Source organism: Balaenoptera borealis, assembly GCF_965194805.1.
Source record: "Balaenoptera borealis genome assembly, chromosome: 2".
Taxonomy (NCBI): domain Eukaryota; kingdom Metazoa; phylum Chordata; class Mammalia; order Artiodactyla; family Balaenopteridae; genus Balaenoptera; species Balaenoptera borealis.
Window position 1 is genome coordinate 160824419 of NC_138867.1, and position 17659 is coordinate 160842077.

Here is a 17659-nt window from a genome sequence, read left to right on the forward strand (position 1 = left end):
CTGTTATTCTACTATGTGATAAAGTGAGGAACTGTCACTAGTATTCATGGGTGCAATTCTTGCATTTTACAGAAAAAGTGGTTTCATCCACTTTTTACAGAACCTAGTATGCTTTCTGCTCTGAGGGCACAATGAAGCTGAGAGGGATGGCTCCTCTAAGTGAAACTGACCCCTGCATTTAGTGCCTGAAATCAGAGGAAGCTTGTCAGTGTGGGCAGCCACCAAGAGTAGACCAATCTGATCTCCCACTTCTTTTTTCTCTCACGGAAACGAATGGAGGGTATCTGATGTGGACCCTTCAATCAATTGTTCCTGCTTAATGTTTCAAACCTTGGTTTACTGTGGGGTAAACTTCGGTTCCTGACAGTCATCCAAAATCTTAGTTTCTCTTCAGTTCCACTGCAGAATAAAAACTAAATTTACCCCAGTGGATTATTACATCAAGTCTGGTATTATTTCTCCCAAGAGGCCATCTGCTTCTGGGAAAAGACAACAGGGCGTGCCCTCCATTACACCTCCATTTAACTGACGGTGCAATGATGGACAAGTCCTTGTTGACCCCTGCAATTCAGAGTTATTTTCTTGGAACAGAAGATTTGATGATCTCTTTTCACTCCATAGGATAACTGTAAAAGTATCCACCCAGTGTTCAATCCAACCCCCAGACATTGCTTCTGATGGCCTTACATTCTTTTGATTAGTCTACTCAACACAAAAACTCAGATTACTAAAATTAGTGGGGAAGGGATGGATTCTTCTCAAACATCCCACCACCAGAACAGGTGTACTTGCAAAGTCAAGTTTGCCTGACGGATCCTCTGTCTCAAGTGGTACAAACGGCCCTGGAGGGTGGAGCCCTCACAACCTGCTTCCCTGGGCGTGCGCGTCTGTGGGTGTCGGGGTACGCGCAGGACACACACGGACCCACTGTCCCAGGGCAGCCCAATCACGGTCCCCCTCTCACCTCAAAGCCTGTCAACTCTCACGCCCCTCTTTGAACGCACAGCCCCTTTCTCCGCCTTCGCTCCTTCGTATCCCGCCTCCAAAATAGGACGCCCACTTTCGTTGGCAGGTGCTCCTCTCACTCCTACCCGGAAACCAATCACTCACGTTCTGGTGGAGAGTGACGGAGACAATGGGAATTCTCGTTGCGTCATCTGCCCGCCCCGAGCGCCGGGAGGCGGTGCAGGGGGCGGGGTACGGGTTGCGGGGTTAGGTGCCTAATGGAGTGAGGAGCGGGCAGAGGAGGCGGTGGCTCGGCTCCGCGTTCAGCCAGGCACCTCGAGGCCCTTTCCCCCTACCAGGTCCCCAGAAGCAGGGATCCCGACCCTCCCTGCAGCTGCCGGGCTCTCGTGCGTGTGCAGCCCCGCGCGTCTGCGTGATGCCGGCGGCTGCCCCTTTCCCGTGTCAGCGCGAGGCCCGGGGCGGCGGCGGCGGCTCCGGGCTCCTCGCGGCCCCGGCCGTAACCGCCACACCCAGCCCGGTCGGGTGGTTGGGGCCGTTGGATGTTTCGCAGCCTTCCCCTCCCCCCCTCGCTGAGGCGGCGGGGGTGCGCGTTGCGCAGGGGGAGCCGAGAGACTCCTCCCCCTCCACGATCCCCCCGCCCCTCCCCCTTACACACTCGCACGCACTAGCGCGCCGGCTCCCACACGCTCGCGCGCCTCCCGCTCCGCGCCTCGGTGTTGGCCGGCTTCGTCCAGGGCCCGCGGAGCCACCATGTGCACTGCCTCCTCCTCTTCCAGTTCCTCTCAGACTCATCCCCCGCCGCAGAGGATGCGGCGCAGCGCCGTGGGTTCCCCGCCCGCCACTCCCGCCGCCGGGAGCGGGAACGGTGCGGGCGGCGGTGGCGGCGGCGGCGGCGGCGTGAACTGCGCCCCGGTTGCGGGAGCCGGCCGGCTGCTGCAGCCCATCCGCGCCACGGTGCCCTACCAGCTCCTGCGGGGCAACCAACAGTCCCACGCGCCCGCCCGCCGCCGCCGCCTCGCTGGGCAGCCTCCCGGGGCCCGGCGCGGCTCGCGGCCCCAGCCCGCCCGGCCTGACGCCGTCGCCGACCGCGGCCCCGACCGAGCAGGCGCCGCGGGCCAAGGGCCGCCCGAGACGGTCCCCAGAGAGCCACCGGAGGAGCCACTCACCTGAGCGCCGGAGCCCCGGCTCGCCCGTGTGCAGAGGTAGCGAGCCCAACCCTTGCGTCCCCCCGGGCTGCGTCTCCCCGACGGTGCCCTCCGTGGAAACTTCAGCCTCTCCGGGCTTCTCTTTGCTAGTGCATTATGGAAGGTGTGAAAGTGGCTTTGGGAACCTCACCCGTCTGCGGTCGCTGCGGGGCTTGGATGAGCGACCTGCGGAGCAACTTTTATTTGACCCTCCTGCCGCCCCTCAGCTTTTACCTTCCATCACTCGCCTGGATCGAAAGGTTTTTCAGTTTAAGAGCTGATTAACTCACTCATGTGTTTGCTGTTTGTAGTGGGGGAAGGAGGAGCTGGGCGAAACGCTTAAAAACAACACGCACACAAACTCTCCGGCAGCAGGTAAGGTGGTGGTTGTAATCTGTACAGCCTCTTTGTGCTTTCCTACAAAGTTCCTATAACGTGTCTGTGCCTACCGGGCTAATTTTTGTTTTCTTTTTTGGGGGTGGGGAGGTGGAGGCACCAGTTATGATGTAAGGATATCCTGTTGGGTGTGTAGAGGGGACAGTTTTGGATGTGCAATTGAAGGGTACAGTGTTTGGTTTGGCTGTTTTTTTTTTCTTTTTTTGGGGGCTCCCTCTTTTCTCTATATAGTCACATGCATCACGGCGGTACTGCACTGGAAACAGTTTATGCCCAACTCAAGACTTTCATGGTAAATTTCTAAGGACCTATTTGTGGAGTGTGCTCCCTTTTTCCCTTCTATTCGTTTTTCTTAGGTGTCAAAGGTAATGGTGAGCTGGTGGATGCTGTCGGCTTCCCTTAATGTTTTGTGTTTTGGTGTGGTTTGGTTTATGTTTAGGGACACGGTGAATGATCTAGTTTAGTCCTGGGGGAGAAGAGGAAGTTTAGCCAAAACAGGGATGTAAAGCTCATAAGGGAGGGAGGAGGCGCTCATGTTATTAGATGCCACGCTAGGGCTACAGATGCTGCTGCTGCGTTGTGCAGAGAACCGATCACACCGAGGGGGGAAACTCTCTGCTTGGAAGGGAATCACTGTGGAGCCTGTGCAATGTGTATGGGGTATGTGCAATTTTTTTAATGGAGTTTTCTTGATGAAGGTCTTAGACTTGGAGAAAGTGATTGTGTTAAGATAGATTGCAGTTTTGGTGTTTTGTGTTAATATTTCTGACGTGTAATTAGCATGTTGCTAAGGCCCTTGTTTTCAGACCACTTGATGGTGAGGCAGGGTAGGATGTAGTGCGGTGGTATGTGTACAGGAGCACCGAGAAATGCATCCTGTAATCAGTATGCACCGGAAGGCATTTGCTCCCCCACTCCTCCCCCAGGTCAAACCAGCTGCAGAAACTGACATCCTCCAGCAAATCCTGAATGAATGAATGAAAACAACGTGATCGCCCTAATAATGACCACAACTGAACACACATCTTTGGCTGTATTTTATAGAAAAGGCCACCATTTTCTAACAGATTAATGCCATATACAACTCCTTTGCACATTTTCTAGAACTGTATGAAATGAGAGGTAACAGAATGAAAAGAAGGCAGCAGTTACATAAATTTTTGAGTGATTTAGTTTCAACAGTACATAAATTGAGTTTTGGGATTTTCTTTTAGGGACTAATGTAAGAGCCATAAAATAAGCACTGCAGAAAGACTGTGTTCAGAGGGTTTTGTGGGCATAGTGAGTAGTTTCAGCAATTGCTGCAACAATATATTGGTCATCTAGTACCTCCTCCCCTTTTGTTGATAAACACATCTTACAACAGTTCTTAGTACAACTTGTTTTTCTGCATCCTTCAGAAGTCTTAATTGCTTAGGAATTACAAGGTCCATCATCAAGTAGTTTTAATGAAATTTGTGACCAGGCTTAAACTGGCCTCTTTGTTGTAGTATGTCACATCTGAGTTGAATGCAATTTTAACGCAATCATGGTGAAAACACTTCTCTGAGTCTGGTTGTTCAGGAGACAGATTTGCATCAGAGAGCTTGTATTGGGAATAGAAGAGGCCTTTCTGCTGTTTTTAACACCAGGTGGTTTTGTCAGTTTCTTACATTGAAATGATGTTGAATGTAGGCTCTTCTGCCCCCGGTTCCTTGATGATATTAACCTTTCTGTTACTTCTCCACATCCCACCTTGCTCCTCTCTACCTAAGTTAAAACGATAAAACTAATCTATTCTTTTTACTTATCTATTTAAAATTCATGCTATGAACAGTTGAACAATTTTTCAAACAATTATCTACTCAGTTTCTTTTGAATTCTGCAAGGTTCTGACTTCAGTGGATTGTAGCCTCCACAGGTCAAGGCTCCTGCCGCTGCTGCTGCTGCAGACACTGACATCACTATACTGCATGAATGAAAAACAACAACGTGCTCCATTTCTGGCTCTCCACCTCCTTCCTTTTCTGCACACTCCGTGTGTGTGTGTGTGTGTTTAAGATGGTATTACGCTGCATTTGAAACTACATTTAAAACTGTTAAATTAGGTAGGTGGTGGCTCAGGGATATGTGTTTAGTATAGAAGCATATTGCTTACAAAAAGCTTCAAGTGCTATGAGCATTTGGACTAGAGGTGACATAACAGCATTCAGTATTTTTTTTATCTGGACTGGTGGTTATGGAAGAAAATACAGAAGATGTAAACAATTTTCTTTGTAATTGCTTTACCAAGAAGAAGTTATGAGACAGTGTAATTTCTGAACATGTTAGATCATTATTATCTCCCTCTGAAACATTCTTAATATGCACATTTATAGGGTTAAGTCTAGAATAATAAAGAAATGATACTCAGATTATTTCACAAGGCTGAGGAAAAGCTGAATTATGTAAATAGGCACAATTTTAATATGATATTTATAAAATCTAGCAAGAAGATGGTAATTTTCTTTATTTTTGTAGCACAGTTTTAGATAATTTCCATGGGTATCATAATAGAAGATACATAAATCTCCAAACACCTTGCTCTGTATAGAGAACATGGAGTTTTAAAAATTGAAATTATCTTGTTTATGCATATGATCATATTTTTGTTTGCATTTTTAAAATTTTCTTTTCTAGTTTTAAAACTTCAGAGTTTCTTATTTATATTCATTTCTTCTGCCTTTAGCAAAATGTCCCCCTCCCCCTTGTTCAGTTCTGAAGGGTCTTGAAGTGGTGAATGACAAGCTACTGAATGCATCCTCAGGCTCCCTGTGATGTGTTTTTAATAGATGTAAAATCATGAAGTATTATGCAAATAGTTATTGTTTTGTAATGGTAATACGTAAGTGTACCTTTGAGATAAATAGAACAACCCAAATGAGAAAATAGCAGGATGTTGTGTTAAAATTAATGATCTTTAAGCTAAAATCATGAGTAACAATGAAAATATAATAAAGTTGCTTCTTTCTGAAAACTTCATAAAGCAAAACCTATGAATTCAAAAACAGAACAAATACAATTTTATTGTGCTAGACAGTAAATAGCAATTGCAGGTCCTTTTGTGGATTTTTGTAAGGATTGAGGATGGAGATGAATTATAAATTCTGAAAGATATAAAAACCGTTGCGTTAGAGCACTCGATGTAGAATACCGCTTATTTTTAAGTGTACCAAACCTAATAACAAAAACATGGAAGAGCTTGTAATTTATATAGTTCCTGCTATGGAAAATAGCATGTGTTGATTCCTGATTTAACATGCCTAATATCACTAACTCTAGAGTGAAATTTGATAAGAATTTTTCATGAGTACCTTGAGAGCCTTATTGTTTTATACATTAAGAAGTTATGATTATATTTTAAAAGAAAATACAAAGCCAGCTAGCATATAATGCTGAATGACTGCCTGCAGTGTGTGTGCATGTATGTGTGTGTGTGTGTCTGTGTTTTGATCAAATAATTTGCTTTCAGTTTTTTATTTTTCATTAAATTTTCCCTCGAGTCCTTTTTACTGCTATGCTCAGTTTGTGGACTTCCAACATGTTAAATTACTTTTTTTCTCTCTCTTTTTAAAGATACTCAGACATTCTCTTATAAAGTTACTTCTCAGGCCGATATTGTTGAAAATTAAGGTCCTCCTCTTGTCCCCCCCCCTTTTAAAAATAGTTTTCCTTGAGTGCTTAGAGTTAACTTGTTTCAAAGCTTTCTTATACTAGACTGAAAACAGTTAAAGCTTTGACTGTTTTTCCTAAAGAGACAGGTTTCAGATACTGATTTTGGGGAAAGGTTTTCAGCCTTTGAGAACTACACTAAGTATCAGCAGTGTTCATTAACTAAATTTTCCCATTAATTATGGTACGTAAAATTTCTCCATCAGTGGGTCAATAGCAAAATAGGTAAGTGAATATATAGAAGTTTTTTATTCTTAAACTGTTTTATGTTCAAAGATTATATTCCTTTCAAATAACTATTATTCTAAGCATATTGAATATTGTATACCTAGGGTGTAGAAAAGCACCTTGGTCAGTTTAACTGTATGTAAAGTCGTGTATATCTATTGAGCTAAAAATTCTTTCATTATTTACAGTACTTTTTACAGAAGGACATTTCATTCACTGCAATGTATGTTGCTTCAAGGGTTTAATGCAAATTAGGATTTATACATTGGGGAAGTGTTGAAGGGTAATGGTATCCTTGTGATTTTTATTTGTGATACTGTGGACTAAATGTGAATAAGAAAACAAAGGAGTAATTGGGCTCCATGGCAATGAATAACAATGGAAATAAACGGCAGTGTTCAACAAATGGCGAGTAGGAGAGGATTTTTCTTAAATCTGAAATTTAAAACATTGCTAAAAGCCTGTTTTATCAAAGCTTCCACATACAGCTAGTAATCTGCCAAGAAGTATATACTAATGACTTTGTTATTCTTAATTTTAGTCTTTTCTCCAGAGTTTAAATCCCCAGACACCACCACAATAGGCTTTTTCACAGCACCTGTCCTGGGTCTGTGCCTGGCACTGTTGTCTTTTGTCTTCAATATATAATTTTGTTCTCTCATTAAATGTCAAAGAAACCAAATCACTGATGCTGTTTCTGTCCTATATTCTATTTATTTTAACAAGAGGTGGAGCTTCTCTGATGCTGGTCTCTAACTGGGTTTGTCCAAAGTCAGTGGAGGAAAGAGAGAACACTGCTCACCTATTGATGTGAAAAACCTGAGTGAGAAGCTGATGGAAGAGCCAGGAGCCAATCTCCTTCCCTTTCTACCTCTCATCTGAACCCTAGACCTGACCATGACTCCATGGGTCATCCAGTTGATTTTAGAAGGATAATACTTGTGCTTGTTCTGCAAAACAAATTATAATGGAGTTATAGTAATTCTAAAGAAAACAGGATTATACTTAATTATGAACAAATTGTGGAAAAATACTTTGCTAGTATTTCATTTTTGTAGGAACAAACATGGCAGATCCCTTTAAGCAGTGTTGTTTACCTCAGGTGAATGTTATTGTGGCAGCTTGCAGGACGAGGCAAGTTCATGAGTACCTGAATAACCTCCCCAATATTATGTTGTATCTCTAATTGTTGTAGGTACAAAGGAAGAAAACATCTGAGTGCTTTGCTATATATAAGGCAATATATACTTTCATTCATCAAGAAAGTGGATTTCAAATCATATCTTCCGATTCCAGATACCGCGTTCATTCCACAGGATTATCCTATTTCTCCTAATTAAAAAGAGACTGATATTGGTCATCAGCTGTGATTTCTGAGCTCTAAGAATTACTGAAGAATAGGTTTTCTATTGGTTCCACAGCACTATTACACTGTGCTGGGGTATGCTTTGACATTTTCAGAATGTCTAAAACTGTGTCAGAGAGAGAGAGGGAGAGAGACGGAGCGGAGGGTATGAGCAACAGTGTGTGTGAGAGAAATCCTGGTTCCTGAGGGGTCAAGGATATGGACTTGGTTGTATCTGGTCCTGCGTACTTCTAGAATCTGTGCTGTTCTTGAATCGTATTGTAGTGAGAAGTATGTTTCTCCGTGATTATTAGAAGTTAGTTATACATGGTGGTAAACTGGTAAATGCTTCAGGAATGACTAAGCAGAGATTCTGGTCTCAAGTGATTGTCCTGGCAACTGGTACTAGGTTAATTTAGCCCCACCAAGAGCTAATAGTTATCACTGCAATTTGTGGGTTTGAACTCTGTATATTTGTAACTTAATGCAATGCAACTATGGTGCACCTTAATAATGGCTCACCAAAAATAAGGATGAGTTAAAGAAACTAGTGAGATCCATTATTGTGTGGGAAGGTTGATGTCCAAAATTGTCTTCCAAGCTATTAGAATTCAGAAATCCATTAAACTTTTGGATGTTTCATAACAAGAAGGCAAAAACTGCTAAGACTTGTTGCCTAGTGTCTAAAGATAAAATACCTATCAACTACTGACAGTAATATCCCCTTATTTAGCCAGTATGGCCACAGGGTGAACTTCCGTTAGTAGTCCCTATAGCTAATTTAAACTTTTATATTACTAAAAGATCAATTATTTAGTGAAACATTTTCTAAAATTATTATACAGTTTTTTTCTTGAGCAGAACAAACAAGACAAGAATGAACTCTTTGTGGCTTAATTAGCTTTGTTAATACCTATGATATACCTAATAAAGTGATTGCTGTCGATACTCTTGAATATAGGATTGAATGAGCACTGACTGACAACTAGAGTTGCCCTATAACTGATTCTCTACATTTGCTTTGGGGATTGTCTTATTTCTGGTAAAGGTGGAATGAAGCAGTGAGTGGCTACATTTATTCCTTAATGGAATAACCTGGCTTTTTTCTCTAGAATTAATTATCAAGTTAAAGACCGAAGAAATGATTTTCCAAATGGTTCCATAAAAGAGGCTTAGAAACAGAAAGGTATACTGAAAAATATTAGATTTGGAGTCAAGAGACTTGGGTTCTATTTCCACTTCTAACATTTGACTTATAGTAAGTTCTTAACTCTTTGCATCTTATTTTCTCTATCTTTAAAATGATATAGGTGGGCTTTTTAAGAGTTTGGTTGGGTAGGGGAAAGATTCCGCTGTGGTAAAGGAAAAGTAAGTTTATTAAAGGAAAAGTAAGTTTATTATTTACTGAGGTATAACTGACAAATAAAAGTTCTGTATATTTTAAGGTATACAGTGTGATGATTCGGTACACATTTACAATGTGAGATGATTACCACAATCAAGATAATTAACATATCCATCACCTCACATAGATGCCTTTTTTTTTTTTTTTGATGTGTGATGAGAACACTTAAGATGTATTCTTAGCAAATACCAAGTATACAATACAGTATTATCGACTGTAGTCACCATCTGTACATTAGATTCCCAGAACTTACTCCTAACTGAAAGTTTGTACCCTTTGACCTCCCCACTTTTCCCACTTGCCAGTCCCTGGCAACCGTCATTCTACTCTCTGCTTCTATGAATTAGACATTTTTAGATGATGCACATAAGTGAGATCATATTTGTTTTTGTTTTTCCCTGTGTATTTGTTTTTCTGTCTGGCTTATTTCACTCAGCAAAATGTTCTCCAGGTTCATCTGTGTTGTTATGAATGGCAGGATTTCCTTCTTGAAAAGACTGTATAATATTCCATTTTATATGTATACCACATTTTCTTTATCCATTCCTCCGTGAGTGGACACATAGGTTCTCCACATCTTAGCTATTGTGGATAATGCTGCAAAGAACATGGGAGGGCAGATATCTTTTCAAGATACTGATTTTACTTCCTGTGGGTATATACTCAGAAGTGAGATTGCTGGATCATATGATAGGTCTATTTTTAAGTTTTTGAGGAACCTCCATACTGTTTTCCATTCCCACCAATTTATATTCCCACCAATGTTATACAAGGGTTCTCTTTTCTCCACATCCTCACCAACACTTCTTATTTTCTTGTCTTTTTGACGATAGCCATTCTAACAAGTGTGAGGTGGTACCTCGTTGTGGTTTTAATTTGCATTTCACTGGTGATTAGTGATGTTGAGCACTTTTTCGTGTACCCTCGTTAGCCATTTATATGTCATCTATGGAAAATGTCTATTGAGATCCTTTGCCTATTTCTTAATAAGGTTATTTGTGTTTTTTGCTATTGAGTTATATGAATTCCATATATATTTTGGACATAGCAAATGTATATATCCAAAAAACCATACGCTTATCAGATGTATGGTTTGCAGATATTTTCTCCCATTCCATAACTTGCCTTTTTATTTTGTTGATTGTTTCCTTTACTGTGCAGAAGCTTTTTAGTTGCTTGTTTATTTTTGCTTTTGTTGCTTGTGTTTTTGGTATCATATCCAAAATATCATTGACAAGACTGATGTCAAGGAGCTTTTTCCCTATGTTTTCTTCTAGGAGTTTTATAGTTCCAGGTCTTAAATTTAAGTCTTTAATCCATTTCAAGTTAACTTTGTGCATGATGTAAGATAAGGGTCCAGTTTCATTCTTTTGCATGTGGATATCCAGTTTTCCCAGCACCATGTATAGAAGAGACTGTCCTTTTCCCATTGTATATTCTTGGCACCCTTGTCAAAGATTAGTTGACCATATATGCGTGGATTTATTTCTGGGTCCTCTGTTCCATTGGTCTATGTGTCTGTTTCTATTGCCAGTACCATATTGTTTCTATAGCATTGTGTAGACTAGATGATTCTCAGTAAAATTAGTTATTTACTGAGCTTTTATGTCAGCAAGTAGTCTTCACCGGAACTCAATATAGAACACTTTTATAATTTCTCTTTCTCTCTTGAGAACTTAAGTAATCTGCCCAAGATCAGGCGGCATGCACAGAAGGCCCAAAGGGCCGTGTAACTCTCTACGTCCCGACCTCAGGTCAGGTGAGAGTTGCTTTTGGAACCCAATTAATTATGGGGCAGGAAAGCATGCACAATGGGTTATCCCATTGCTTATACAGTTAAGTCACAGAAAGGCCAAAATTAGCTTTGGTGGGGTGTGAAGAGAAAGCTAAATGGAACTCAACTCTAGGGTCCATAGAACTTAAAATAGCTGCAGGTGTTCCCAGTGATTCAGGCCTCAGATATGTATATAAATATGTCATAGCACTTCAAAACCTTATTATGTCATTAGTAAGCCTTCCCTTTGGTCCTGAAAGTACTTACCACTTTGTTAAGACAGAAATTAGGTTTAATTTTTAAAATTGCCTTTCACATGAAATCTTAAGATCTGGGTAGAATGAGTCTTTTGCATTTTCCTATTTGATAAGGTAAGCTTTACATTTACAATAAAGCATCATAAGGCTCCATTCAACCATAACATTGTGATTCATAACTTTTACCATTCTTTGATAATTTAGCAGCATTCAAAATAGTATCTTTTTATATTTCACTCTCATGGCAAAGCAGCAAGGTGCAGTATCTTCTCAATTTATGCCTCCTTGGTCTCTTTTCCATTTTCTAGGTTTGCTGATGTGATGTATAATAGAAAAGATATTTCAATCTCCATTTTAACAATTTCTTTCAGGATGTTGTGGCATTTTTCAGTGTCACTTGTGCTTACTCTAAGCCCTCTTTGATAGTCAGTGTGGACCATGAATCCTTTCATAAGTAACATTAGAAATGGTATTTTTATTGTTATTGTTATGATACTGAAAGTGTTATATAGAGTCTATGTGATGAAGTTTCTCATGACTTTTCTTGTGTAATTACTTTACTAGTGAAATACATCAGTGTATAAGTTGGATTAATGAAGTAATATTTGTATCTTAGAAGATAACAAAAACTAGTAGAGCTCAGTTGCTCAGTTACCTTAAAGAACTTTGCTATACTTATGTAAACCTGTGAAATGATCTTCCCACGAATGTGGAAAAGGATCATAGTAAAATACAGATTTGTTTATATATTAGCTGGTAGTCTATCAACAAATTATGATATTTTTGAGTGTTCTGTGACAGTGTCATTTTCTTTCTTCCAAAGTGTTTTGGAGGTACTCTGGTGCATCTCCCTGAAAAGAATCAACTGTCCTTTTCCTGCTTAAAGTCAGGTTATTTCATTTAAGTGTCTACTACTTACTAAACAGGGATTAGCAAACATTGCTAAATACAGTTTCATTAGCATTGTAAATTAGGGAGTTAGACTGCGCTCAGAAATCAGGTTTTGGAAAAAAGCTACAATATTCTGCAATATTTTGATCAGATAGCTTTAAAAAATTTATTTTAAAATTCTGTTCTTTCTTTGCATATTGAAGTGACCTGTTATTGAAAAACACCTGGTCAGTTGATTGCATTTGCCCACTTTTTGTCTTTTTGGTTAACACATGGCCAAAGATGAGTGTAGCTTTAATGTAATTTCAGTGATAACTGTTCATTCAAGAAATTTTTGTTTTCAGGTATTGTAGTTGTTGGCAGTATGTTGATGAGTAAAACGAATGCATTTTCTCCCTGTTTTACACAATAAATATTTATTGAGTCCCCGCTATGTCTGAGGAGCTCTGTTTAACCCTCCCAGAATACGTATTCTAGGTGCAATTGGGGTGCTCACATTCATTTTTCTCAACAAGGTCAAGTCATTTAAAATCTGCCAAGAATTTGACCCACTATTTTCTCTGAGGTTTGGACTTCATATGGGAATTATTATGTTCTATGCTTATCTTTCAAGATTAGGTTGCACTTCTTGGTATTCTTTTTTGAATACCAAATACTTGTTTATATGTGTTTTTCCCTTATTAGAGGAAGCTTAGGAGAGCATTACCTTGTGGCTTCTATATTACATCTAGGTCTAAGCTATATTGCTGCCTGGACATATTATAATATTCTGCTAAAGTTTGGCCTAGCATGGTGGGATTAACATGGAATCAGCTTCTGAAGCTGTTATATTTGGAGAAATTCAAAAAACCATCATGCCACAAATTTGGTGGGCATTTTCAATTAAAAATCTCAATGTTTTTAGATCTGTCATAAAGATTATGATTATACTAAGCAAGCAATGAGAATACAAATTACATATTAATTTGTTCTATATTGCAATGTAAAAATTTTAAAGTGTAGAGCAGATTTTGGGGTGGTTGTTTGCTTTAGAGAATATCTAATTTACGTGCAAGTAAAATTATTCAATTTAGCAAAGTGTTATTTACACAAACTTTTTAGGAAGTCAGTTACACAAGATTGAGGTTCATCTGAGGTTGTAAAAATATATTACAGAATAGTGTAATTTCTCATTGCTACATAAAATGTTCTACTGACATTTAGCAGGGTTAACTAATATCCTAAGAAGTTGTTATAAATGAACATGAATAGATCTTTTCCATTTCCTTTCTAGTCTGAGTTTTAAAATTCTAAGAAATTTTGTATTCAGTGAACCCCTAAAAGGGAAAGAATTCATATGTACTCATGATTTTATTTCTCACATTTCTCTGTGGAAAGGTATGCTTTTAAATTAGATAAATATTCCAAGTTTTTTTCTGGATTATTTTGTCCTTATAAAAAAAAAGTTATTACTTGAGTTATAATTTCCTACCACACTGTTCCTAACCAGCTTAATGGAGGAAATATTTCTTCCTTCATGAAAAACTTTCACCAAACCTTCTACTGTTATCAGTGTCAGGAGGACAAGGCAATAAGTAAGCATAATTAGACTAGAAATATGATTAGTACTGTGGATTATGATTTTATTTATAATTGTATAATCCTACAGTCTGATTTTAACTTAAAGTTTCTATATATACTTAAGGACGAAGAAATTAATTGGTCACCCATATACACACTACTGTATATAAAATAGATGACTAATAAAGACCTACTGTATAGCACAGGGAACTCTACTCAGTACTCTGTAATGGCCTATATGGGAAAAGAATCTAAAAAAGAGTAGATATATGTATATGCATAACAGATTCACTTTGCTGTACACCTGAAACTAACACAACATTGTAAATAAACTCTACCCCAATACAAATTTAAAAGTCAATAAGTATACATTCACAGGAAGTTGCAAAGACAATACAGAGAGCTCCCACGTATCCTTCACCCACTTTTCCTTTAACGGTTATATTTTACAAAATTATAGTATGACATCAAACCAGGATTTTTATATTGGTGTGTGTGACTGTGTGTGTGTGTCATTTTATCACATGTGTAGATCTGTGTAGCCACCAGTATAATCAAGATAGAGACCTGTTCTATCACAGATGTCAGATGCCACTCAGATCTCCCTCGTGCTGCCCGTTGCAGTCACACCACTCCCTCCCCCTACCACCCTGACCCCTGGCAATCACTGATCTGTTCTCCATCTCTATAATTTTGTCATTTTGAGAATATTAGATAAAAGGAGTCATACAGTATGTGACCTTTTGAGCTTGGCTCTTTTTCACTCAACATAATGCCCTTGAGATCTATCACAGTTGTTCAGAGTATCAATAGTCTGTTACCCTTTATTGCTGAGCAATATTCCACAGTATGGATGTACCACAGTTTCCTTACCCATCACTTATTGGAGGACATTTTGGTTAAGGTTGGGTCTGTTACAAATAAAAATGTTAAAAAAATTTGTGTACAGATTAAAAAAATTAATTGGTCACCTAATTTGATTATACCTAAGGCCTACACAATATCTGTGTGTGTGTGTGTGTGTGTGTGTGTGTGTGTGTGTGGTGTGTATGTATGTGTATAAAAGAGAGAATGCTGTAAAGTTTGCATTCCTTTCTCAGCAATCACTGGATAATCACTGGCTCCTGATACTTTTTCCATATAGAGTAGAAATTCATGGTCATCTTTTCATAATGCTATAAGTAATTTTAATATACTAAGTGGTAGTGACTTAGGGACTTTACTTATCTCATGTAAGATAAAACCAATGGACAACTAACTAGATGAGAATTCTGAACATCTTCCTTGTGGTTATGGGGAAATTTGCTATTTATAATACAATTATATTTCCTTCGGGAGGCATGTCTTAAATGCTGAACTCTTTGACGTATTTACTTAAGGATTATTTGGTAAAAAGTTGTTGGATGGGTTTGGAGAAAGAAATGAATCAGTTTACATATAAATTCCCTTTTCTGAATCATCTAACATAATTTAGAATGACAGTCCAGTTATCTACAGTTTAATTTTCTTAGTAAGTGTATGATCATTTTCTCTGCTGGAGTTGGCTTTGTGATTTTTGAGCAGAATATTATGTTGGTATTTAGATTCAAAGTTGAAAGAAGTGTTGAAAGCTGTCGTTATTGCATTTCTACTGACTGGAGTGGGTATTCTTCTAGGTGGTAACTGTATATAGCAAATTAAAACAGACATGATGCTTACATCCTGCAAGTCTACATATCCAAATATTTTAAAATATCATTATAACTGTCTTTGGATGTTTTGCTCATGCTCTTTACCTTCTTGCTGATCTTGTTACTATTTGTATAAAAAGTTTTAATTTAAAGTATATTCCACCGATGTTTCACGTAGAATATATCATACTCCCTTAGGTAACATGCTTTGAAAAAGTGGCCTAGTGTATTTTTCTGTGCTACTAACAGAAAATCAATAATTTATTAATAAGACTTTCAGACCCAGAGCATCATTGGGTTGGGTTCTTAACTTCCTTGCAGCATAATTATTAACTTTTCCTCCTCCCTCATTTCTCTCATCCTACTGATCACCATATCTTATCCCATCTCCTTAGAATTATGTCCTGAATCTGCTAGCTTCTTTCCATCCCCTCACGGCTCTGTTATTACTTATTGCTTGATTTGTTAGAACTGCTGCCTCTTAAGTGGTTCCCCCGCCATTAGTCTCCCCTCTCTAATTGACCCATTGCACAGTCTTTCTTTATAAACATAGTCTTTCTTTAAAAAAAAAAAAATTCTGAAGTTCACAATCCTTTGCTTGACATAAAAGACTCACCTCAGCATCCTCGATGGTGTACCTCAAGTTCTTTGTAAACTGAACTCACATTGTATTGAAAATGCTATTATCTTTCAATGGCTCCATACTTGTTCCTTGTCAGGCAAGGATTCCGTGTCAGTGGAAGGTAATCTACTGATTACTGTAAATTAGATTAAGTTAGATCATTCTATTTATGGTGACAATTGTAATAATTTAGCAAGACTTACTCTAAAATTTGGCTCAAACCATCTCCAAGGTAATTCAGACAAAGGGAGTTAAGCCCTTCTATAGTAGAGACTTCTAAGGATTCACCAAACCCTGTTTTGTCTCCCTGTTGGCCCACATCAAGACTCTTTTTCCTACCCCTCCTTACAATTAGATAAGGCTTTGTGATATATAACATTTTCATCTGTGTTCAACAAGAAAGCACTAGTTTGATCCTCGTCATTCATTCTCTTCCCTCATGTGCCAGCTGGAAGCAGAGAATCTAGCAGAGGACTCCAACCAAGGCCCTGGAGGAATGGTGGAGCCATAAGATGAAGGAAGTCTGAATCCCTGAATGATCATATAGAAGGCCATCTGTCAGCCAGGAAGATACACATTGGGTTTTTATTGTGATAAGCCACGAATTTTAAAAAATGGTAGGTGTTAGCATTAGCAACTTTACTGCACCTAACAGTTTAAAGAAAGGTGGTCTACCAGCTGCTACTACTGGAGCCACTTTGAAAATTCACCCTGGGAGTCTCACTCTTACCTCGTGTGATCCATCACATAGGCAAGTGTGGTTCATTGTCATCAGTGCTTCTGTCAGAATGCAAGAGATACTTCATCAAGTTGGATTGTGTGGTCTTGGTGGAATGTATTTAGTTTTATATAATTTGCTATTTCATTAACTGAAGATGCTATAACTACTCTTTGATTAATAATTTAAGAAACTATTTTCAAAAAAATTTGGAGACGTTATAAGAATTGATAGCCATGTGGAAATAAATCCATTGTCTCCCAGAGTGCCAGCAGGACACGAAGTTTAGTGGTCTTATTAAGTGGTCTTGTTATTTTATATAAATATGTTATTTTTCTTGGCTATGCACTATATGAAGAGTTATTTATTATATGAACCTGTTTAATGAGCTGTTTGTGAAATACCTAAGCATGGAAATCATAGCCTTTTATGTAAATGTGGAAAATGGGATGATAGAGATCTGAATTCAAGTTATTTTTGTCACTGTCTTGCACTTTATTCACAATGATTTTAGATGAGCCTCACATACAGAATATTAAAAAGAAACGTGGAGCCATTCTATTTGAGGCTCTTCCAGAAAGCCTACTTTGCTAATGAGTTCCATAATATATGACAGGTGATTTCTAGTTTTTGAGTATTAATTTATTTAAAAGTAAGGAAAGGATGGATAACTGATATCCACAGGTTCAACAAAACTTGAGTAGTTGTGCTAGGTGTTAGAGAAACAAACAGAAAAAGACAAGAGCTTTACTTTTAGGAAGGAGCCTACCCTCTGGTAGATAAGTTTTACATTTATCATTTAAGTATAAACAAAATAGTGAATCATATTACGTTTCGCTTTCTTATTTCATTCTTAAATGAAAGTAAAATAGCTAAAATATGGGGCGGGGGAAGAGACAGATAAATGAGTGATTTGACATATCCATGAAAAAGAAGTTAACTGTATTATTCAT

General features: G+C 38.9%; 1 protein-coding gene across 2 annotated transcripts in view; it reads left to right on the forward strand.

The window, feature by feature from the left end:
• The first annotated feature begins 1514 nt into the window (after positions 1–1514).
• The window catches only part of LOC309623770 (uncharacterized protein), a 96582-nt gene continuing 80437 nt past the window's right edge, over positions 1515–17659 (forward strand). Inside the window, exon 1 of one of the 2 annotated variants that reach the window (XM_082380959.1) lies at positions 1515–2276. In XM_082380959.1, the coding sequence (XP_082237085.1) occupies positions 1717–2136 (420 nt within the window). In that variant the 5' untranslated portion in view covers positions 1515–1716 and the 3' untranslated portion in view covers positions 2137–2276. The remainder of the gene's footprint in view (positions 2277–17659) is intronic. The other variant, XM_082380960.1, reaches the window with a different exon arrangement.